Source organism: Nilaparvata lugens, chromosome 5, assembly GCF_014356525.2.
Source record: "Nilaparvata lugens isolate BPH chromosome 5, ASM1435652v1, whole genome shotgun sequence".
Lineage (NCBI taxonomy): Eukaryota > Metazoa > Arthropoda > Insecta > Hemiptera > Delphacidae > Nilaparvata > Nilaparvata lugens.
In genome coordinates, this window is record NC_052508.1 from 20,834,162 (window position 1) to 20,858,522 (window position 24,361).

Sequence of the window (24,361 nt, forward strand, 5' to 3'; positions counted from 1 at the left end):
AAAGCTTTAAATATCAAGCTTTGTGTATCAAGATGAATACAATTGATCATAACATAATATGGAAATAAAATTGTATTTAGGAAATGAATAAACAAACTCTTAAGGGATAGGGTAAGGTATAATTAATAAATATAAAGATGGCATATAATTAATAAGCCTCAATTCATATCATTTTAGTGGGGTGTTTTAGTAATAAAAAATTATCTATTTTTGGAAGAGTATGACATTATTTTACTTTAAATATTTTATTATCGCTGTAGAAAAATAATTACCACTTTATATTCTGTATTGTGAATTATATTTTTGATATTTTGATGAATAAACTTTCATTGATTAAGTTTAATTAGCATTTCTATAATATGCTCAATAAATGGGATTGGACTAGAAAATAGGATACCAGTTTGTAGTAGGAGTACAAGTGAGATGCTCTTATCAGTAACTGCTTCATAAGAGGAGATTCATTGCATTAGTAATAAAATTCACCCCCTCCCCCCATTGCAACAATTTTTGAGAATATAAATTGGAATTGTCTAACGTAATCCTCGGTAGTATAGTGGTCAGTATCCCCGCCTGTCACGCGGGAGACCGGGGTTCGATTCCCCGCCGGGGAGGATTTTTTTGCAGCATTCTCCGCCCATTAACATAGTAACAAAGATGTTATAGTGACAGCCTTAATATGATTATGACGATTCCTTTTAACCACTCCTGACGCTTGATGAATCAAATGACCATTTGAAAATTTTTATTCCGACAAAAAGAGTCTTTAGCCATAAACTTTGTGTGCTGCTTTCATAGTAGAATGATAAATTCCAGTAATTCACAATCCATAAATATGAATTTTTAACAAAATTATTATCATATATTGTATTCTTTGACATTTTCATATATTCATTCTCGTCTATTTCTTCAGTGAAAAATTGAATTTTATTATTCACATATTATTTTAAACTTTGAATCTAATGCTCCAATAAACAAGTTTCAACAAAATCCATCTCTAGTTAAAATTTTACCAGTAGCCTGAGGTGATGAAAAACATTACCATTTCAATTAAGACATGAGTGTACAGAGAAATATATTACAACATGAAGAGAGCTTATCTTTCTGATGGAAAGAGTATTGAGGTCGGTGATGAAGAATTCATGAGCGATTTGTTGCTGGCGTTTGAATTGCAATCATCTGATTGAAAAGTTGGCCATGTCCGACGGAAGAGAAGAGAAAAGCTAGTTATGGGGGAGGCGGGTTGAAGCTGTAAAAGAGTGCGAGCAGATGGGTGGGTGCAGTTATGTGGCATTCGGAAGCATTGGCAAATTGAATATTCCTGTGAATATGACAGCCGCGGCCATGAAACCAGCTAGCTGCCTTTGTCGATGCGGATAAATTGTCCGCCAAAATAATAACTTGCCTGGACTTGCTGTCTGACGCAGCACATCGCATCAGTTGGGATGAGAGCGAGCTGAAATATCACTCGCGATTCTTCACCTGTCTCTCGCACGTCAAAAATTAATGTATCTCTCACTCGTGTCAGCCTCAATTTCTGCAGGAGGAAGATTTGTTCCCACAGGCTATTAGCTCAGTAATGTTTTGAATTTGAGTGCAATTGAAACGTCGATTCACATTATTTCGAAACATCAAATTGCTGAATGAAGTTCATGATTAAATCATCTACGATTTTTTTCAATCTTCAACTCCTGTTTTAAAAATATAAATCAAAACTACACCCTAAAAGCTTTTAATTGATCCTCAACTAATTCTGTTGATCAATGTAAATTATGATAATTAGGTTGTATACGCGTACTTATTACTTTCTTAATTACATCTCCTATATACTTACTGTAAGCGATTACTAGTGAAATAAAATATAAATCTTACTACCCTTTTTTTAGTAGACCTAAAGAAAAAAGTGCCGTTTCCCAAATCATCAAAATCATCTTTAAAGAAATAATAATGATCAACTGACACTATCGATAACCGATTAATCCCTTTGATCGTATTTTGTATTTGTAAAATATAATGCTCAAGCTACTTTTCTACTAATCAATAATTCCTTGAATCCTTGAAGTTTGGATAATTGCTTGAAGTTACAAGAAACTCTATAAAAATGATTCTTCCTTTTTTCAAATAAATTGAGAGATGTGTGAACCTCTACTTGCACAAGACAGTTAAAATGCCTATTGACTATGATGTTGTGTATAGAAAATATTACATTTTACTATTGTGTATGTGGAATACACGCTAAAACAGGAAAAAGTTACATGAAAAAGAGGGTTGAAAAGAGTGTGTTCGATGGAGATGAAGGTGCAAGGTTGGAAGGTCATCTGCAGAACTAATTCATCACAGATCTGATACTGGTACATGGTTTTTTCAGGAAAGTCTTGAATCTTTCCCTTTTACATTCACTCTTCCCTTTCACAAGACAAACCCCCCAACAGACTTGGGCTCGAGTTGTGAGTTTTACTTAATGAAAAATACTCATGTTGACGAGGAAGGCCAATTAAGACTATTTTTTAGTTTGTTTATTGTTTCAAAGAATATTCAATGGAGGAAGTGGTGGAATGAAACTTGAGTTAGTACCTTACTAGTGATTTTGGGAGGGTTGGACTGCGTGCGATGTATAATAAATCTTTAGCACCCCTTGTAACGAACTGTAGATTATCACCCTTCTCCCTGCAGTCAGCTCCACGTGCTGGCCAAAGGTATTGCAAAAGCTGAGAAATATGGAACTGGCTCCAAAAGTTCCAAGATATCGAACCGTTCAACCTTCCAATAATTACTTGGATTATTTTATTCATCCAAGTAATAAGCATTTTGGTATATGTGTTCTCCTGATCATTATATCTCCTAATAACCATGTTCTATGTAGAGAGATATCAGAACAAGGTTTCCAAATTCCAAAGTAATTTCTCAAACAGGTTGAGAGAATTACGAATTATTGGAGAATTACTCTGATACAGAAGGAAGTTCAATGATTTTTCCAGTCCAAATATATTTTGATGTTACAATTGAAACTGGAATGCATCCATAATACATTTACGTAATACATTCGTGATTGGTTTCCTAATAAAAGATAATATATTATGTATTATAATGTAATTTGTAATTCACTGCATTACATATCAAGTTCTGTCAGGTTATTCCAATATAATCACATTGCATCTCGTCAGCTTCAAATCTTACATTAATATACCTGATATTATTATTTAATTTTCCCCTAAAAAATGTACGATGAGCATCGCACAAAGTTCTGTATGAATTCAATCCAATTCTAATTTGAAATCTTCTCGTCTAGTCCAATTTCATGAGAGCTAATTTGGTCTGCGAATTCAGTATAATTATGGGCGAAATTGGTTTCCAGTTCATTGACCAGAATAGCAATTTTCTCTCCACTCCCACGCAGACAGAAATATTGAATGAATCACTTGGTGTCATGTTTGGAAGCTGGACGAAATGGCCAAACGTTTCAAGACAATCTACTTTTGAATAAAATAGTGCTAAAATTAAAGGTACTATTCGTCAAAGTTGGAAGAATAAATTATTTACGACGAAGGAGTGGCGGGTATATTCCTATATGGTAACCATATTTCATTGTAATCTGTTTTTCAATTGTTATTTGGTGATATAAAATAAATTGTCTTCATCCAGTAATTCTATTCCATGATGACATAAGAGAATTGCTAAAAAAATGGGGTACTACAACGGCAATTATAGCAAGATGTTGTTTCTATAATGTTCCACTATCGCCTTTTTAACTCCATGTACCTCCTAATTGGTTGTCAAATTGTGATTTAAATGGACGGTTGAGAATCTTCTATCATTGGTCGAGACTAGACACGTCCAAGTTCTCCATTCCCAGTTTATATATCCCAATGTCTAGTCTCGGCCACCAATGACAGTAGAACTCAGCCTTCATTGGTCAACAGATAATGGCCAATCGTAGTGCTTCTCCCTTCTTTCATACTAATTATACCCTGCTGATCAATGTTTAAACTTTCAGTTTACTTGATATTGATAATGGTGGTAATTGATAATACCAAAACTAGTATTTCTTACTGTTTTAATAAATAAGTGGTTTTGAAAATATGAAGTCGTTCTCATTTAATATCTACAACATCATCTTCACACAACACAGAAAATTTGTGATACAGTATAACATATCAGAATCAATGATTATACAGTAATTGATATTCTTAATAGCTTCCTCTGAAAATCTGGAACCTTTCCTGATAAGTTTGGAGAGTTAGGTAAGTTGTATCATTCTCGATTCACTGGAAAATTACTCGTTTCAGAAATAGAGAGTTGTATTTCAGAGATTTTCCTTCACTTGTACATCACCATTTATTATATCGGGCACCACCTTATCTACTGCCACAATCTGGTCATTCTAATCAATCTCACTCCTCGGTATGCATGGATACAACACTTTCAACTATGTTCTGAATTGAACCACACCCACCCTTTAATAATGTGATGTGACACCAACTGCAATCTTCAATCTTGAATCATTATCTTATAGCATACACAATATACCTACCATTCAGCTAATTGAAATGAAGTTTCCGTTTGCAATACTGTGCTCATTGATAATTTTTTCACAGTGTTAATTTGGAGACATAGATCAATTTACGAAATTTTCTATTACAAAATGAAATATTTTTTGAGGTCTTATGACTTTGATTATTCACTCTATTCTTCGCATGATTCTGCCAACAGTTCACATGACATAGCAGCAACAGTGATCTATATTACTGGTTTCCAAAGCAATTAAAAAAGTTTATTAAAAAAATCAAATGGTGTAAAATATTATGTGGATAACGTTATTCAAGATCTTACAAAACTCCTACATGGATAACTCTTTTTTGCTGCTGCAGAGCTGAGAAATGCGGTAATGATCATGAATCAGGATGAACGTATACCTGTATACTCACTAGTAGAATGCAAGGATCTAGGATGAGCATTTGAAATGAGCATAACTGTGTAAACCTAATAGCCTTGTAGAATACAAGGTATCATCCTCACACTCGAATATGACGCAATAACTTGATTAATGTACTTGTGGCTTAATGTACAGAAAACCAGTTGCTCGAAGGAATAAATGAATTGTGGTATGAAGTCCAGACTAGAGAAGAGCTGTATTCTACTCATATCTGTATGAAACCTCGCTCAGTTACCAGTCTCTTCCTCCGCAAATCGAATTTTATGTAACTAATATTGTATGCTGATTTACTCAACTGTTGTAGCACAACCATCACAAGTAATATCTTGGAAGCAATCATCATGAAATTTGTATACCAATAGAATACAAGGATGAGCATTTGAAATTATGGACGCAACACTGAAATGAGTAGAAAATTATCCTTTATTCAAACACGATTTTGTAATGATTCTAGTCTTTAATATTGCTGAACTATTCAAATTTGAAGGTGAATGACGTCAGTTCTTAATTTATTAACTGTATAGTAATAGCTGCTGACTTAAAGCACCGTTTATAGTACTACTAAACGCATTAAAATGAATTTATTACCTTTGACAAGCACAATACAATACTCGAGGACTGTCATACGAGTCTAGTATACAATAAAATGATACAGCCTACAATGCATTGAAATTTCTAAATGATTTTTCAACTGAACGACTACGTTTATTATGTTATTCCTTGACGTCTCTTTATATTACTTTTTTCTAATGTCTTTGTTGGGAATCAACTAAACGACAAATATTAATTTATGTTGAATGCTCAAAGTTTATATGGAAATTAGTGGCAAGAGGCCTTAATAATCTAAATTCTAAAAACTGTAATCTATAATCTATTATTCTAAAATCTGTAATCTATAATCTATATTATTGTTTTTTCTTACTCAGAAAGAACACACTTTGTTCAACAGAAAATTGTGCTCAACTAAGAAAATCTGAGAAATATCAATGCAAAAGAATAAATTTAAGTGAAACTACATTATAGCAGATGAGTTGCTCTTTTGAAAGTAGTATAAGGTTGAGCGCGAGTTTCTTACTTGACTCGCATTAACTAAGAATCGAACACGTTAATGCACCCTAATACGACTCGGAGAACTGAAGCCGTCGTCTTCTCAAGTGCCTTCCCGTCTCCCGACTCCTGTCTTTGGTTTAAGCCTCTCCAATAGGGACTCTAAGCCGCACCTTATGTTGTGTGTCTCAAAACTGATGCTCAACTTGAACAGAAGCCATTCCAAGATACTTTCACCTACTTGGAGACGTGTTTAGTGCTCAACTCAATCCTCAATGTGCCTGGGAAATTGGGTATTATGGAAATAGATCAGCTCCTGAACTTTGACTCGTACCAATCATGCCTTTTCATCTGAAATTCTTTTCTTTTTAGTCCTTCGCATTTCTTCCATGATTTTATGGCAGACTACAATAATTCATTATTTTTTCATTTTTTTGTCACAATATAATCAAAGTATAAAGTTTTTCTGTATTATATTTTTCTCTTATATTCGATTGCTCTTGACTCAATAAGAGGAGGAACAGTTCTAATATTATTGTAAATCTTCTCCTAGTAGTTTTGATGGACTTACTTCTTCAAGTTCTTTCTGATCAATCACTTTTTCCAGATTTCAGCATCCATTGTTTTCACCTTATTAAAAAAATCTATATTTGAATTTTTATATTATTATACAAATCACTAGTACTCTCTATATACATCTTTATCAAATACAACTGGTTCCAGCATTCATGCCTTTTCAAGTTTAGTTAAATCAATTCAAGTGATTTCTAAAATTTTTAAAGAGTTTAAGTACGGTAGTAGTAGTATTGGAAAACTTTATTAGAATATATTTGAATTGAATTGGATACAAATCTGAGCTATCATCAATTTACTGAAATTCATTAAAATGTTTTTAATTGAATTCATTTTCTAGATTTTTTATAATAATACTGAGGGTCATGCCCAGATAGGCTCTTAGACTTGTGCGCGGGTATGAGGAATGATGATGATGATGATGAGAGATGACAACTAGTTTTTAGGTAGTCGGAACAGTCGGATAATCGTCTCCTTCGAAAGACGATACTTTTACTTACATTGTTCTCTATTATGAAAAAAAATCGAATTGAATTGGATATAAATCGCAGCTATTGTCATAATCCATCTTTTGAAATAAAAGGACATGAATTTTGAGTATTACAATAAATGATACAATGAATGAAGATTGTTTCTTTGATGCATTCAGTAGCCAAGCGGGAAATAGAGTTTGATATCGTCGGCGTTGTCCCCCTGCTGCTTGTCGGTGAAGAAGTGCAGTTGCTCCAACTGCTGAGCAGTGAGCTCGCCGCGCTGCGGAGGCGGTTTGTAGGCGAGGGGCGGCGGCCGGGAGCGGAACATGAGGGTTCGGCGACGGTTGCGGACTGGCGGGTCTAGTGAACGCAACATGTTCCTAGTCAGCATGTCGAGGTAGTTGAGGCGTTGCCGGGCGGAGCGAGCCTGACCCAACTTGTAGTCGTGCTGCTTCCTGACCTGGCGCTGAGCCTCGGCGACACAGTCGACGGGCAGTGAGTCAAGCTCCAGCAGAAGTCGTTTGTATTCAGACTCGATGGCGGCCATCATTTCCATCGCTGTTAGGTCGGCGCCGTCGTTTGTGATGCATGCCTGCAAGTCATGCCAGAAAATATTACATCTAATATGATTACATGAAATCTAATCTAATTTAATAAAATTCAGTAGAACTAAAACAATCTCTTACTTGAAGGGATATGCGGAGAAGAGAAATGGGAGGAGATGAAGAACCAGATCAGCCTATTATAGTCAAAAAGTCATAGACAGAAGCGCGGTTGCCAAGTTGACCATCAGACTCAGTCGATCCAGCGCTTTCAGAGAGGAAACTAGTTGAATATTCACTAAAGACTATAGAACGCTGTTTGCTTAAGCACGACAACATCGCTGCTGCTGTATCCCTACTTTTCTCTACTCCATATATCCCTCCAAACCGAAAGTAGTTTTGATTCGACCACAGTGAAGCACACAATTTTGTGACTCATTCATAGAAACAACAAGAAATTTTAAAAATCGATGTTTTCAATGCTCATATGAGCGTAAATGACACTGGTTTGTGTAATATCGGGTGTGTAATAGTATATTATAGTATATTTATTTATATTCTTGATGATATGTCATATTATAAAGAGTTTTTTTCAAATTGGTAATGAATGAATTTAATTGAATATTTTCGAGTTACAATATAGCTGAACGAAATAATTAATTTTCTATTACAATCTTGGATTTGTCACATCTTCTCCAATAATGAAAAATGTAATGTTTCCGAATGCACGATTCCAACTTGACGAGAGGAAAGATTGAATGGTTTTATTATTGCTAAATACTTATTGAATAGATGTTTCAAACACACTAAATTGTTCCTTCAGTTCGAAAAACGTTACCTCGTATTTTAGTAGAATAATAAAACATTTTCCAAGTTAAAAGTTGGAAATTGAAAGTATTTCCCGGAAGTAGCATAGCTGCTTATCTTATCCACTTCTTTCATTCCCTACCTCTTTCTATCTCAGAATATTTGTGATGATAAATTCAATAATAACGAATTTGTAGTTTGATGCAAGAAGAATTACCTCATAGACGTTCTGGATGTGCGCATGAAGTAACAACCATTCCTCTCCTGAAACAATTCCCCGCAAATGGTTTCTGACAACGGAGCGTGTTTTCTGTTCGAGTTTGGAAGCGGTGGCCTCTTCCGCGCTGATGGCTCCCTCAAGCTCCTTGAGCTTTTCTTCCACCGCCTTCATCTCTTTGTCGTAGCGGTCGATCGTCGACACGAGCGCAGACTCGATGTCTTCGTTCGGCTTTTTGAAGTTTTCCGTGTGAAGGAGCGCGTTAAGATTCTGGAGTTCGAGGTCGCGGAACACGAGACTCAGCTGCCAGGGCTCGCTGAAAAACAGCGGCTTCTTCTCGTCTCTGGACTTCTCGGCGAGAAATGGTTCCAACAGCGATTCCAGAGAATTCGACAGACTCACAACCTCTTCTTTTCTCAAACCATTCTGCTCATCACAATCTTCCTCCCTTTCTCTATCATTCTCGATGTCGGGTTTCTTTTCCACGGTTTCCATTTCTTTAGCCATAGTTTTCTTCCAATTAGTAGGACTTATCTCGTAGAGAAACTCCTTACACTTATGACCTTTTGTCCACTGCTCTTCAAGACGATACATCTCACACTTGATCTTGGTCCACTCTTCCAGAGCCGAATCCAGTTCCACCTAAGTGAATGAAAGGGATGATATTGGAAAACATCATTCTAATCAATCATGTATTCAATTAATATTCCATAGTAATTGAATTGCGATGAATGAGACTCATGTTTTTTTTTTAATTTATAAAGTTTAATAACATAATATTGGTGCCCAAAAATTGTCACTACGATTAAATTAACACTGGTCATTCATAACAGACGATGATAGATAGAAAATAAATCTTTGCTTTAATATTCCATTTAATATTACGGAGGAAAATTGAGTTTGGATCGAAAATTAAAGTTTTGTTGGTGCAAGTTCGACTATACTATTTTATGTAGACCACGACTCATAGAAAAAATATGGGATATGAATTTCTGATTGATTCCGATTGATCAAAGAGAATACAATTGCTATAGAATTCGCTTCAATGTTTTGATAGAAGCTTTGAAGTAGACCAAGAAATACTTGAGAGTGATTATATGAGAGAAAATCAATGCAAAATATGGCGCACTCGAGAAATAATAAAATTGTATCAATTACAATTACAGTATGGTTGCACCCCCCTCCCCCAATAAGTCGATGAATGCACCCCCTGAAATTAGAATTTTCAGCTGCTTCCCCCCTTGAATGGAAGCCCCAAGAAATGGGTAGGTATTGGAACCCCCCTAGGTTCGATTTTGAAGTTCCCTAATAATTAATTTCAAGGATGCAGTCTGCGTCCGAACCCCCCGCCCTCTGTAGGCACCCTTGAGTACAATTTTGACAAAAAAAATTCATGTTCAAATTTAATTGATTCTATAACAAGAAGGTTAATAATATGATAGTTTAATAGATAAATGAAAGAGAATTTTTGAGATTATACTTCGGCTTACCTGCTTATTGACCTTTCCTGACACTTCGTCAGCTGCTTCTCTGAGCAGTGTCATGGACCTGTCATTGTCTCTGGCCAGGAACTCGTCGAACGACGCGTTGTACTCCTGCAGTCGACGCCTGATCTCATCCAGCGTCTCCTCCTCAGTTTCATGCTGTCTGTCTATACGGTACACCTCATCATAGATAATTCCGGTCTTCATATTCGCTATGAGTGCTTCTCGCAAGTGTTCGATGTATTTCTTGAGGTTGGGTGTTCCTTTAATTGGGCGTCCTTTAACGATTGTGAAGAACTGTTTGTCCATGTCCACGATTCCTCTCGGCGAGTCTTTGTCTCTGACGTCATCGACAACCAATCTTTCCGACAAATCCGTATCAAGACGTGATCGGTAGGTATGTTTTCTGTGCACCTTCAAACTCCTTTCAACCTTCCTAGAACTTTTCAAGAATTCCTCTTCTTCGCTGTCTTTCAATGTATCTCTCCCTCCAACCACCACATTGAAAGGATTTGTGTCCAGCTTTAAATCTTCTATCTTGTCCTTTCTGCACAATCGGCCTGACGTGAAATAGTAGATGGATCTCTTCTGTTTCGTCTTATGAAATAGCTGGTCAAGTAGTTTCGGTCTTTGGATTTTCACTCTTTTCTGAACAAGCTCTTTGGGTCGTTCATCTAAATTATTACTGTTCATCCTTCTATCTGAAACAAGTAAGATTATTTCAATCAATACAGTGATAAATCACAATACAAAAATATCTCTAAAAGTGGTCAGCCTCAAAACAGGAATAGCAGGCGATGAAGCTAAACTTATCTTATCGATAGCTTATCAGTACCATCACGAAGCCAATCGTTTCCAATTCAATATATATCCTGTAAGAGAGCATAAAAGCTATAAACTTTATAGTGAATTAGTACTAAATACAAATTTGAACAGAAATCCAATCAATAGCGGAAGACGTTCAATATCCCGTTATTGAGTTTATTTGTATGTTTCTACTGAATTATTCATATTGTGCTCTTCGCAAGTGCATTAAAGTTAAAAATAGTCAAGCTAAAGAAATCACTCCCACTCAGATCCGTCGCTCGTGTTTTGCGACGAGACAAATCCTTCTCCGGTGCTATTTTCGTCTGCAGCCGCCGTATTGTTGGAGGGTAACGTTCAATAATTGAGTGAAGCTCATCTCAGACGAGACAGTTTTGCGCATCATTTCATTTGTTGCCGCTTCGCGTGTATATACTGCTTGCTCCTCTACAAGTCAGCGCTTCATCTTGTCAGCTCAATCCGAATCTGCTCCATTATCAATGATGTTTCACTTCAAACTAGGCAGCTGAGTGTCAACTACAGTGCTGCCTTTGAATAATGTATTTGAATATTGGTCTAGATTTAAACATTGGTAAACTCAGCACGAGAAAGATTTCTTTGTTTTGTTAAGAATTAAGAGTAGATTGAGAGGGTCAACAGACTTTTTGTAACATTTAACTGATACATTCTCTTCTGAACAATTTTTCCTTTACATCTTTCAGAAGAATAGAGATTACGATATTGTTCATCAATGGCCAGGAAATACCCGGAACAATTTTTATATGTATCATAATTCCAAACATTCAATTTGAAATAGTTTTGATGATTAAAGAGCTGGAAAATTTAACATTTTGAATTTTAAGTGGCAGGTTTTGCTATGAAACCTGGGTAATGACATGTAAAGTGTTTTCTAAACATAATTAATACAGTGGTATTAACGATATCAAAGTAGTTCTATTTTTACTTTGGTGTGATTTATTCACAAAGTATGGAGTTATCAAGTATATATCATTTCTCATTTGAAAAAAACATCAATTGCATCAGCTTCTTCTTTGAACAGGCCTACTTATACACAATTATTTGTTTTTCAGATTGGTCCAACTCATAAGCATGTATGTCAATATCAAAATACTGTTGGCTACTGCAGCCTTCTATCAGAATGTGAATCACAGAGCAGGCAAAGAGCTCTCTTTGCAACCACCTGAAGAGGGAGACAGATGACTGTATAGAGCAGCTGTATAGAGCAAGACATGTTGAGGATAATCTACGGCACTGGATGCTTGCAATGTCTGGTCTTGCTTCGGAGACTCCCTTCAGGCGATTATTTTACTGAGAAACACATTCAACACTAGATCATTGAATTTTATATTTCCCTGTTCATTTTAATATTTTCTTGGAATGTTTGTCTTGCTTGAGAAGGAAAATGGAAGCAACTTACCCCACTTTTAACCTATATAAAAGGTACATCCAGCAAACCAAGATTCAAATCACTTTTGGAACGTTCATCTGATCTCAACTGCTCATTCCAGCTTCAGCTCCTCAAGTTATTCGAGGTTGGTGGTGAATTTTACATATTTATAGATTTCAAGCGTTTATACAGATTTTCAAATGTTCAAGTTTATTCAGAAACATTTCTAGCTCATTTTGAAAACTAAGAAGTTCAACAATTTAATGCTTACAATTAATTTCTAATGCATGTCTGAATCACAATAGAAGAAGAAAAAGATTTCTGCTATAGCAATATTAACTATTCTGGTTCCAGGTTCATTCTCATTTTTGTTAGTTTTTTATGTTCATTGCATAGCACTCATAAATTTGCAATTGAGAGAGGATATAGAAAGTATAGAGAATATAGGTGTTAAGAGACAATATAGAGAATATAGGTGTGGAGACTATGGAAGTAGATTAGATTAAGGAGTGTTGTAATGTGGGGTTTAAGCATAATTTTTTTGTGCGTGCTTCTCATCTATGATATGATAAAGGAAAGAATTAGCGGGTAATAAATAGTAAGTATTGATAAAGGAAAGAAACATGTATGGGAAGTTAAATTCACGAATTCACGCATCATGACGTCTGAAATAGTGGACTGATTAACTTAAAATTTTGCATATAGATTCTCAATACACCATGGATAGTGATTGGCCCATTTTAAATTTTTCAAGATTTCAGTAGGTCAAGTTTTCAAATAGACCCTTGCGGAGCACGAGTTACGTGCTAGTCTTCTCTAAGCGAAGTAATTCTCTAGCATTCATCATCATGCCTTTAGAGTTTCTTAGAACTCCATTTTGGACTATTTGGACTATTTCGATCTGCTCAGGGTGTCGAAATTGATTTTCATCTGAGCTGAGAAGAGCTTATATTAAATAATATTTACACAATTTCACCATACCACAGTCACACAGTTCCTTTATTGGACCGATCAATCACATTACCAGTGTGACCTGCTATTTCCACAACTTGCAATTTCAATTACTGTAGACTACACTTTTCATTCCAATTACATTGAATTTCAATTACTGTAGGATAGATTCATATCAAATTCCATATTAATAACTTTCAATGTAATGAATATTGGAAATTGCATGAATTCAACACCTGAAATCGATAAATTTATGCAATAGATTAGAGTTTGACATCCTGGCAAAATGAATTATGGATCGAATAGAATCGTGTTTTGATTACAAAGATTATTGGTATATATTAATTTAATTTTTTTTTTGCTTTGCAGATGGCCAGTTTCAGAGTTACTTGTTTGACAATCCTCATTGCATCTCTCGTAATCATGAGTGTATCTGGTGAGTAAATTGATCACTTCTGTATACTTGAAAATACATTACTTCATTCGTTTGAAATTATGATTAGTATCTCGCCACTCTATTATCAGATATTTTTACCTTTATGTTAATTTATTCATAAGTCTTTAATAAGAATACGTCTGTCTGGTTCTCTGGTATAAACTATAAAAATATACTTAAAGAAATTCTTTCGATCTTATCAGAGCATACCTTATCAGATTCCTATAGGCTTAAAAGAAAACTGACTAAGCATCATATAAAACTGAACAAATAATGGTTTCACGAATTATTTTTCAAAAATTCATTTAATTGTTATTGTAATTTTTCCAATTCCACTGAGTGTTTCAAATTCACTCTTGTAATGTGTTTCTCTTCACTCTCCTCAAATATGTATTTCTATAACCATGATTTAATGAAATCACGGTTGCAAATTTCAATCACAAAACACTCAATGTGAGCATTTGCAGCCTTCAAGAAATACATTTTTATATACTTGTTGAATTATCAGTAACTCACAATCACAAATGCCGTAAAAAGCGACTATATACCACAACACAGCACAGATATTGACCAATTGGATCTTAAATCACTTGAATATCATTATGATTACAATACCGTTATCAAGATATACTTTATACACAAATTCAGTCATGTCAATGGAAACTAGTTCTACTGGATGAGAACTTAATTATACAAGCACATTTCAAATTGATTCAGCTTTCTTTTCTGGATTTGAATTGCCTTGAACATGACATTATGATTACATATCGATCTGATTTGATAAAATGATTCAATGTACCCTAACTCAACTAAGTTCTCTCAGACTTCAAGTTTTGTATTGTGATACAGCAGAAACTATTCATCTATAATGCATTATGAATTAAGTGATGCTGAGATAGGGGTGATTGAATAAAAATGATTGTTAATTGTTGCAGCACATCACCCTCCTGGCTCCCCGTGCTGGGAAAAGGCTGAGAGAGGAAGCTGTAATGGCAAGGTGACCCGCTACTTCCACAACCATGATGATGACAAGTGTGAGCCGTTCGTCTACAGCGGCTGCGGTGGAAATGGAAACAACTTCAACTCATACCAAGATTGCCAGAAGGCATGTGCTCATGCTCACTAACCATCAATTCCTAGTCATCAATCAAAAATATTAATTAAAATTTTATTCTAATAAACTATATTGTATATAAAAAGTAAGTTGAAGTATTTAATTTAAAAAAATAGTATTAAAATTGAAGTATAAAGTAAAGTTATCCAATCTAAATAAATTTCAACGTAAAATATCTACTGCTTTCCTTTTTCCGTCCAATATCCAATTACTATTCCACTCACATTCATTTTGATACTCACCTCAAAGACTATGTCTGTTGCTGTATCTTACAGAGCCAGAGCCTCATTTTACAGCAAATGTTAACTGTGGAAAATTAACGCTGAGACTTTCAAATGAGGAAAAACAATAAGCAAAAACCAGAAGGTAGCCTAGAAGTAAGAATTGATTTCTATTTTGATTGATTCAAAAATAATAGGCTTTGTTGATAAAATCTTTTGATTGAAGTTTCACTTAATTAATTTCCCTAAATTATATTTTAACCTTAGTTTACGTACCTTAGCGGTTATTTGAAGAAACAATTATTCGTACATGATGAAGAAACACAATTAAACCTTTCAGGACATGGCACTACTAGTAAATTTAAACATTAATAAAAAATAAACTTGCTCCTACATTAACTACTGAAATAAACTTATAAACCTGCCCAAAAAGGGCGAAACATAATGACTACATCTTTACTCTCGTAGTGCTCCTAGCAAAGTGTCCTCCGAAACGTAATCTGGTCTCTCGACTGGGGAATCCCCACTACTGTATTTAGAAACAGGTCTCCTATTGGGCGAATGGAATCAATTTGACCAATCGTCGCGTGGCTTCTACAGCCTTTGGACCAAATAGTAACTGCAAAATCGGTAGTTTGTTATAATTTCAATGCTTGCTGTTTTCCAACTTATCGCATTTTATGTCGCGACAAGAAGGCTAAGTTTTAGAGATAATTCCATAATCTACATTCCTCGACGACTCGGAGCCACAATTTTTAAATATCTATCATGGGAAACTCGAAGTCATGGCCGTTCATAATAGAGAGAGAAAATAATTTATTTCGCTAACTCACTTACAATAATGGCTCTAGTCTATTGCGTATTAAATTTACTATTATAACTTGGGAAAAGGCCTAAATTAAAGACAGTGCCCGGCACACTCCCCTTCCTTCCGGTGTGAAACACGCAAAAAGAAATCTAATCAGGATATGTTACCATAGAGGCATTCTGTATGATTTGGAGAGTCGAATTTCTGGATTGATAGTAGGATCCAATTTGAAGCGGGCCCTCTTCAAAAGAAATCTCTTTAATCATTCCGAAATTCAGCAAAATGTATAACTAATTGAGATTCGTGGCAAGAGTCTTTAAAACTGTGGCAAGAGTCAGGACAAAACAATATGGACGTGTCCACCTTTTAAGTAGGCACTAAAGATGGACCGAGTATAATAATCTTGAATACTTCAATCACTTTATTGAGTCCCTGGTTATTTTCTTGGCAAACTCTAACAAGGGAAAACGTTTAAAAGACATCATAGTTTTAATTGGTTCTATGTTACTCTGCTGTTGTAAAATATGAAGTACGTTTGATCATAATAGTAAAGGATGAAACTTTTTCACTCTGCTGAAAGTATTGAAATCTAACTATCATTACTATAGAGTTGAGAGTGCAACATATTTTTAACAATATAAAGCAATTCAGTAGGCAATACTATTCTACATCGACTACGATTCAAAGATAATAATGGTTGAAATTGCATTATTAGATCAACGCGAGAGCTATATGACACAAGCGCGATTTTGCATTCCACAATCATGAGAAAAACACTTTTCATTATAATATTCTAGTAGGAAACCTCTACGACAGAACGCTAGTCAAAACAAAACAATGAGTGCTAGGTTTTAATCGACAATTATTTTATACTTCGCTTGTCACTAGAGTATTGTAATTTTCTCACTGCCTACAACTTCAACTGGATAAATTGACTCGACAGCGATCATGGTTATTTATCTCAAACTCAAAGTACGTGACATTTTCTCTAAACACTGGAAGAATAATTCTCAAGGCATGATTCAATAATATGAAAATTCAACTGGAACAACTATCTTAGCATTGGACTGCTACTGCTTGACTTCTGATTATCAACATTATTGAATTTACCAATACACTAACACATTAATAGACTACTATTACACTATTACTGATTCTCAAGTTCACTGACATTTTCAACCTTACTGTAGCCTCACATATTTCCCAACAATAAACTTCATATCAAACTAGTTTCAATTACTCTACTAGATCTCAAAATATCCCAACTTATTCACATGGAAAACTTGATTGCAATTTTACTATTCATCATTAAAAAATTTATCATTTCATTAAAGATTTTCCTATTTTTTTTTATTTATTAATTCTTTTGACTACTTATCTCTAAAGGGTCCTACTACTGTTAATTACCTCAATTTAATTTTCCCAACAAAAATTCTATTTCCTTTTTGACACGAATTTTCCTACATATTTCTACCTTATATCCCCATTTAAATTTTTAATCAACCTTTCAACTCTCAACTACAGAATAATTTAAACTCACGCTTAACTCAAGAGATTTTCCCTTTTCATTTCAAATTCAACTAGAAGAATCTCACTGTTAATTTTATTTTAATTTAACCTGTTCAGTTCTGTTCCAATATTTATTTCTACTTTCACTGATAACCATTTTAACATTACCTAGGTACTCGAAAAAGTTTCTCTGTTATTTTATTTGTATACCTTAACCAATCACTTTAAATATTCATTGTCTAAAACTTTCACTTTTCGTTACCATACCAAATTTCTAATCAACTTTAAACTCAATAATACCCCCTTTTTTTACCAATTATTACTTGTGTTTTTGCGGCTGACTTTCCTACCAAACATTAACGAACCTTTTGACTGGGCTTCCCTAAACTGCATTACGCTGATTGTTTTCCTTACAATCACTACGAAGACTCACTAAATATTCTAGATTTCGGTTTACGTTATTCTACTGACGAGCCCCATAACTCTCGAATGAACCAGACCGTTTACTAGATACAAAAAAAATCTTAGCTCACACCATCTTCGGTGCCTTTCGCTAAAATTATACAGTTCCACCGTACAAATTTGCAAGGTTAGTCACAGCTAGATTCCTTGATTTGTTACATGGACAACTATCGGGCAGTGCTCCGTTCTCTCTGGACACGGACCTACACTCGCGCCGATTACCTAAATTCAACAACAACACACACAGGCAGGACATCCCCGTGTCCTCCTCTAAATCTTGAGTCTCAACTAAACAAAAAAAAATTCCCCACAGTCTACAGGAAACGTTACCAACACAACGGATCTTTACACTATCACTACGCATGCCTACCGCAAAAATCACACCTAAAAAAAAATATCTCCAATAATAAAACTGATTCACCTTTTCGAGAATAAACATTACTGATAAAAGGACTTAACAACCTCATCTCAATCAACTTATTTTCATACAAATTCCCAAGGATTTGATTATTGTTTCAACTTTAATCTACAATATCTAATTATTTAGTTTAACATCTCAAGGCCAAAACTACTCATCAACTTTTCAAAACTACATATCAACAATAACTAATAAAACAGTTTCCTATTTATTCTCTGATGGCCTTCGATCTACCTAAACTTATCAAAAAAAATTTCCTATTTTCCTCAAACATTCTCCCATAATAATTTCCGAATTTTCCTAATTTACTTGGGTTGACCTTTAAAATCTCAATATTCACTTTCACTACTACTATAATGATATTCAACTACCAGACGTGAGACCAGAATACGTACGTTGACATTACAATAATTTCTATCATCATTCACGGAATTACAGAATACAAAAATTTTATTCAGCACTTAGAATCAGTTTTTTTTCGCCTATGCTAGTTTCTTCTACTAATTTTTATTCTACTGTTAAACCTTTAATTTCTCAAAACTCAATGATACCTAACTTTATCTTTAAGCACTTCAAAAGATTTTCATTTTAATGGATTTACTGAACTTAATAACTTCCCTATTTCATCTACAATTATTTAAACTTCAGAAAAATTGGAGTAGCAACAATAAATTATTCATTCAACTCCAAACCCAAAATATTGACAGTTAACACGTTCACAGAATGAATTATTAAGTATAGACTCAGAAAAATTGATCTAGTATGATTAGAGTAAGTTATGAAAAATTTAATTTTTTTTTTAGGAAATTTAAACTCCAGAGATTTAAATATCTCTAGACAGCAGAGTGGCCCAGTTGTGTGCCAAAGAAGATAATTTTGAATAAAATTTAGAATTTAGAAATAGGCCGACACATCTAGAAAATACCTGAGTCTATACCTAATTCATGCAGGTGAACGGGCTAGAGTCAAGAAAACTTCAATTAATCTTGCCATGCCTGATTTAATAGGTTTATCCTATAGAATAACACTACAATTTGAAATAATAGAAAAATACAAACAGCTTCAATAAACATTGGCAGCTAAAATCGAACAACAGAAACAACAATATCATGTTACTTTGTTGACATTCTTCATCTGATTCGGGGGCGCATTACTATCCCCGTTTAGATAGCAATACGTCACAAAACCAAACAAGATCAGTCATAAAATAACCAATCAATTTCAACATGAAATTACTCAAGAAAGAAAAAACCCGTTGAACCCAAATTTCGTCGATAGTAACCCATATAACCCATTTCATAATAATTTTGAATCCCCACTTTTGATTGACATTCTCGAATGAACCTTTGTTTCACTACACTGCACTTTCGTTGGTTTGTACGTTGCTTTATCGTCGGGGTTACAGTACCTTGTTTTTGGCGGTGAGCTTTTACCGGTTGAATTTGGCTTGACGGCGACGTCCTCTTACGTCCCTAGACCTGTCGTCTGAACGGGTGTCTTGAAGCGGTGTTACATAAAGTTGCGGAACCAAAGGGGTGGTAGTACAAGAAGTTGGTTTGGGACACACATGAACCGCTGTAAATAAATGTATTACAGCATTAATTTCTAACTCTTCCTACAATTCATCAAAAGCTAAAACAGGAGTTATCTATTGATTACAATTAATTAAATTCTCTCATTCTTTGAATCCTCATTTTATATAGATTTTTATCTTTAAACTACTGATTCTTTTTATCAGAATTAATGGATCTTCTTCACAAATAATTCAAATTGAAATGATGCTAACTTATATGATATTCTTCGTTTGGTTTGTGAAATCAAATATAATTTTTCATATAGTAGCTCGGCTAGTATTGTTGGAAACTTGTGCGCCAGCCAACTTTTATTTTATTTATTATTTATGAACTATAGGACACAATCCAAGTGTAAATAACGGGCATTCGCCAAAACTGCTCAGAACCTTAATTAAAAATGAACATTCCAGAGTTTATGATTTGATTTACCTACAAATACCAGTCCAAAAACTAGTATCAACTGAAATTATGAATTTATCACCTAATAAAACAAGACATTTTATAACACAATAAAAGAAAAAAATATTGAAAATTTCACTTTAAGGAAAGATAATGTTTGCCTTATAAGATTCACCTTTAATTAAATAAAATTAGTAGACACATAGAAAATAATTTAAATTGTATTAAAATTTGAACATTCATTAATATTAATTTCCTGGAGAAGAAAAACTTTCTTCTTCGTCTATTAAGATTTCTATCATAAAAAATTTACTAAATCATTCGACAGCCTTAATGACATAAGAAAACAGAGTCTGAAAAATATAAATTAAAAAATGTCATAAACTCAATATGAACATAATCTTAAAATTTTTATTCCAATTTAAAGGCTATCTTCCTGACTTTCAGCAATACTCTACGATAATATATCTCCAGGAACAATAACTCAAATGTAACGTAACTGAAAACTTTCTATACTTCTGTAGAAAAAAATTATAAGTATCTTCCATCACTAATAAAATCAAAAGGATTATTCTCAATCAATATTATTAACTTGAAAAATAACAGGCTTTGTTGATAAAATCTTTGATTGAAGTTTCACTTAATTAATTTCCCTAAATTATATTTTAACCTTAGTTTACGTACCTTAGCGGTTATTTGAAGAAACAATTATTCGTACATGATGAAGAAACACAATTAAACCTTTCAGGACATGGCACTACTAGTAAATTTAAACATTAATAAAAAATAAACTAGCTCCTACATTAACTACTGAAATAAACTTATAAACCTGCCCAAAAGGGCGAAACATAATGACTACATCTTTACTCTCGTAGTGCTCCTAGCAAAGTGTCCTCCGAAACGTAATCTGGTCTCTCGACTGGGGAATCCCCACTACTGTATTTAGAAACAGGTCTCCTATTGGGCGAATGGAATCAATTTGACCAATCGTCGCGTGGCTTCTACAGCCTTTGGACCAAATAGTAACTGCAAAATCGGTAGTTTGTTATAATTTCAATGCTTGCTGTTTTCCAACTTATCGCATTTTATGTCGCGACAAGAAGGCTAAGTTTTAGAGATAATTCCATAATCTACATTCCTCGACGACTCGGAGCCACAATTTTTAAATATCTATCATGGGAAACTCGAAGTCATGGCCGTTCATAATAGAGAGAGAAAATAATTTATTTCGCTAACTCACTTACAATAATGGCTCTAGTCTATTGCGTGTTAAATTTACTATTATAACTTGGGAAAAGGCCTAAATTAAAGACAGTGCCCGGCACAGCGGGTAATAAATAGTAAAGTATTGATAAAGGAAAGAAACGTGTATGGGAAGTTAAATTCACGAATTCACGCATCATGACGTCTGAAATAGTGGACTGATTAACTTAAAATTTTGCATATAGATTCTCAATTCACCATGGATAGTGATTGGCCCATTTTAAATTTTTCGAGATTTCAGTAGGTCAAGTTTTCAAATAGACCCTTGCGGAGCACGAGTTATGTGCTAGTTTTCTCTAAGCGAAGTAATTCTCTAGCATTCATCATCATGCCTTTAGAGTTTCTTAGAACTCCATTTTGGACTATTTGGACTATTTCGATCTGCTCAGGGTGTCGAAATTGATTTTCATCTGAGCTGAGAAGAGTTTATATTAAATAATATTCACACAATTTCACCATACCACAGTCACACAGTTCCTTTATTGGACCGATCAATCACATTACCAGTGTGACCTGCTATTTCCACAACTTGCAATTTCAATTACTGTAGACTACACTTTTCATTCCAATTACATTGAATTTCAATTACTGTAGGATAGATTCATATCAAATTCCATATTAATAACTTTCAATGTAATGAATATTGGAAATTGCATGAATTCAACACCTGAAATCGATAAATTTATGCAATAGATTAGAGTTTGACATCCTGGCAAAATGAATTATGGATCGAATAGAATCGTGTTTTGATTACAAAGATTATTGGTATATATTAATTTAATTTTTTTTTTGCTTTGCAGATGGCCAGTTTCAGAGTTACTTGTTTGACAATCCTCATTGCATCTCTCGTAATCATGAGTGTATCTGGTGAGTAAATTGATCACTTCTGTATACTTGAAAATACATTACTTCATTCGTTTGAAATTATGATTAGTATCTCGCCACTCTATCATCAGATATTTTTACCTTTATGTTAATTTATTCATAAGTCTTTAATAAGAATACGTCTGTCTGGTTCTCTGGTATAAACTATAAAAATATACTTAAAGAAATTCTTTCGATCTTATCAGAGCATACCTTATCAGATTCCTATAGGCTTAAAAGAAAACTGACTGAGCATCATATAAAACTGAACAAATAATGGTTTCACAAATTATTTTTCAAAAATTTATTTAATTGTTATTGTAATTTTTCCAATTCCACTGAGTGTTTCAAATTCACTCTTGTAATGTGTTTCTCTTCACTCTCCTCAAATATGTATTTCTATAACCATGATTTAATGAAATCACGGTTGCAAATTTCAATCACAAAACACTCAATGTGAGCATTTGCAGCCTTCAAGAAATACATTTTTATATACTTGTTGAATTATCAGTAACTCACAACTCACAAATGCCGTAAAAAGCGACTATATACCACAACACAGCATAGATATTGACCAATTGGATCTTAAGTCACTTAAATATCATTATGATTACAATACCGTTATCAAGATATACTTTATACACAAATTCAGTCATGTCAATGGAAACTAGTTCTTCTGGATGAGAACTTAATTATACAAGCACATTTCAAATTGATTCAGCTTTCTTTTCTGGATTTGAATTGCCTTGAACATGACATTATGATTACTTATCGATCTGATTTGATAAAATGATTCAATGTACCCTAACTCAACTAAGTTCTCTCAGACTTCAAGTTTTGTATTGTGATACAGCAGAAACTATTCATCTATAATGCATTATGAATTAAGTGATGCTGAGATAGGGGTGATTGAATAAAAATGATTGTTAATTGTTGCAGCGCATCACCCCCCTGGCTCCCCGTGCTGGGAAAAGGCTGAGAGAGGAAGCTGTAATGGCAAGGTGACCCGCTACTTCCACAACCATGATGATGACAAGTGTGAGCCGTTCGTCTACAGCGGCTGCGGTGGAAATGGAAACAACTTCAACTCATACCAAGATTGCCAGAAGGCATGTGCTCATGCTCACTAACCATCAATTCCTAGTCATCAATCAAATATAAATTAAAATTCTATTCTAATAAACTATATTGTATATAAAAAGTAAGTTGAAGTATTTAATTTAAAAAATAGTATTAAAATTGAAGTATAAAGTAAAGTTATCCAATCTAAATAAATTTCAATGTAAAATATCTACTGCTTTCCTTTTTCCGTCCAATATCCAATTACTATTTCACTCACATTCATTTTGATACTCACCTCAAAGACTATGTCTGTTGCTGTATCTTACAGAGCCAGAGCCTCATTTACAGCAAATGTTAACGGTGGAAAATTAACGCTGAGACTTTCAAATGAGGAAAAAACAATAAGCAGAATCCAGAAGGTAGCCTAGAATTAAGAATTGATTTCTATTATGATTGATTCGAAAATCATAGATTCTAGTCCAATTGATTTTATAAATTCTTCTTCTTCTTCTTCATGTGCCGTCTCCATGGCGGAGGTTGGCTATCATGATGGCAATTTTCACCCTGCTTACATCCATTTTATAAATAAAATGTTATAATCTTCAATACATCTTGATAGGTAGTAGGCCTATATTTCTAATTCTAATTAGAGAACTTCGAATTTAATGAGGACTGCTCTATTGCCCTATCGAGTTTTCAACAGTTCTCTTGATAAACGACTTTCATCATATTGTAGAATGAAATTTATGATTGAGGATCGGAATTTTCCTGGAAAAAATAATTTGATTTTGACGAGCTCTGGGACTCTTAATTATTTTGTTAGAAATTAACTTACTTGGTACTCAAAACTAAAGTTTTTAAGTTACGTATGAAAGTAGAGTACTTAAGTTAAGTATGAAAATAGCATATTATAGGAAAATAATCCGTTCAGGAGCAATATTGTAGCAGAATATAAATGAATGCAGTCAACTAACTAGTCTATATAATAAAATTAC

General features: G+C 34.1%; 2 protein-coding genes and 1 non-coding gene across 7 annotated transcripts in view; 2 read left to right on the forward strand and 1 right to left on the reverse strand.

The window, feature by feature from the left end:
- The first annotated feature begins 539 nt into the window (after positions 1-539).
- On the forward strand, positions 540-611 carry Trnad-guc. Its single transcript has one exon. It is a non-coding gene; the product is annotated as a tRNA-Asp (tRNA).
- A 4,651-nt stretch (positions 612-5,262) lies between these two features.
- LOC111045499 (cilia- and flagella-associated protein 100-like) overlaps positions 5,263-24,361 on the reverse strand; it is a 44,830-nt gene continuing 25,731 nt past the window's right edge. Inside the window, exons 1-4 of one of the 3 annotated variants that reach the window (XM_039427909.1) lie at positions 11,146-11,430; positions 10,080-10,774; positions 8,590-9,231; positions 5,263-7,615 (exon numbers count right to left, since the gene is read on the reverse strand). In XM_039427909.1, the coding sequence (XP_039283843.1) occupies positions 7,196-7,615; positions 8,590-9,231; positions 10,080-10,766 (1,749 nt within the window). In that variant the 5' untranslated portion in view covers positions 10,767-10,774; positions 11,146-11,430 and the 3' untranslated portion in view covers positions 5,263-7,195. Of the gene's footprint in view, positions 7,616-8,589; positions 9,232-10,079; positions 10,775-11,145; positions 11,431-24,361 lie in introns of those variants that run through there. The other 2 variants (XM_022330935.2, XM_039427908.1) reach the window with 2 other exon arrangements.
- On the forward strand, positions 12,165-23,595 carry LOC111045504 (PI-actitoxin-Axm2b-like). 3 transcript variants are annotated; one of them, XM_039427913.1, is made up of 3 exons: positions 12,165-12,430; positions 13,606-13,672; positions 14,608-14,865. In XM_039427913.1, the coding sequence occupies exons 2-3, from the start codon at positions 13,606-13,608 to the stop codon at positions 14,796-14,798; spliced, it is 258 nt and encodes an 85-aa protein (XP_039283847.1). In that variant the 5' UTR covers positions 12,165-12,430; the 3' UTR covers positions 14,799-14,865. The 3 variants fall into 3 exon arrangements, with proteins under 3 accessions (XP_039283847.1, XP_039283844.1, XP_039283845.1); XM_039427910.1 differs by lacking the exon at positions 14,608-14,865 and adding an exon at positions 23,244-23,589 and having other exon boundaries at positions 12,285-12,430; XM_039427911.1 differs by lacking the exons at positions 13,606-13,672; positions 14,608-14,865 and adding exons at positions 22,241-22,307; positions 23,244-23,595 and having other exon boundaries at positions 12,364-12,430.

Excerpts from the sequence above, each read along its gene's own strand:
- LOC111045504 (XM_039427913.1), top strand. The coding sequence starts at position 13,606 with ATGGCCAGTTTCAGAGTTACTTGTTTGACAATCCTCATTGCATCTCTC. Across the intron at positions 13,673-14,607 it reads CGTAATCATGAGTGTATCTG|CACATCACCCTCCTGGCTCC; the intron begins GTGAGTAAATTG and ends TAATTGTTGCAG.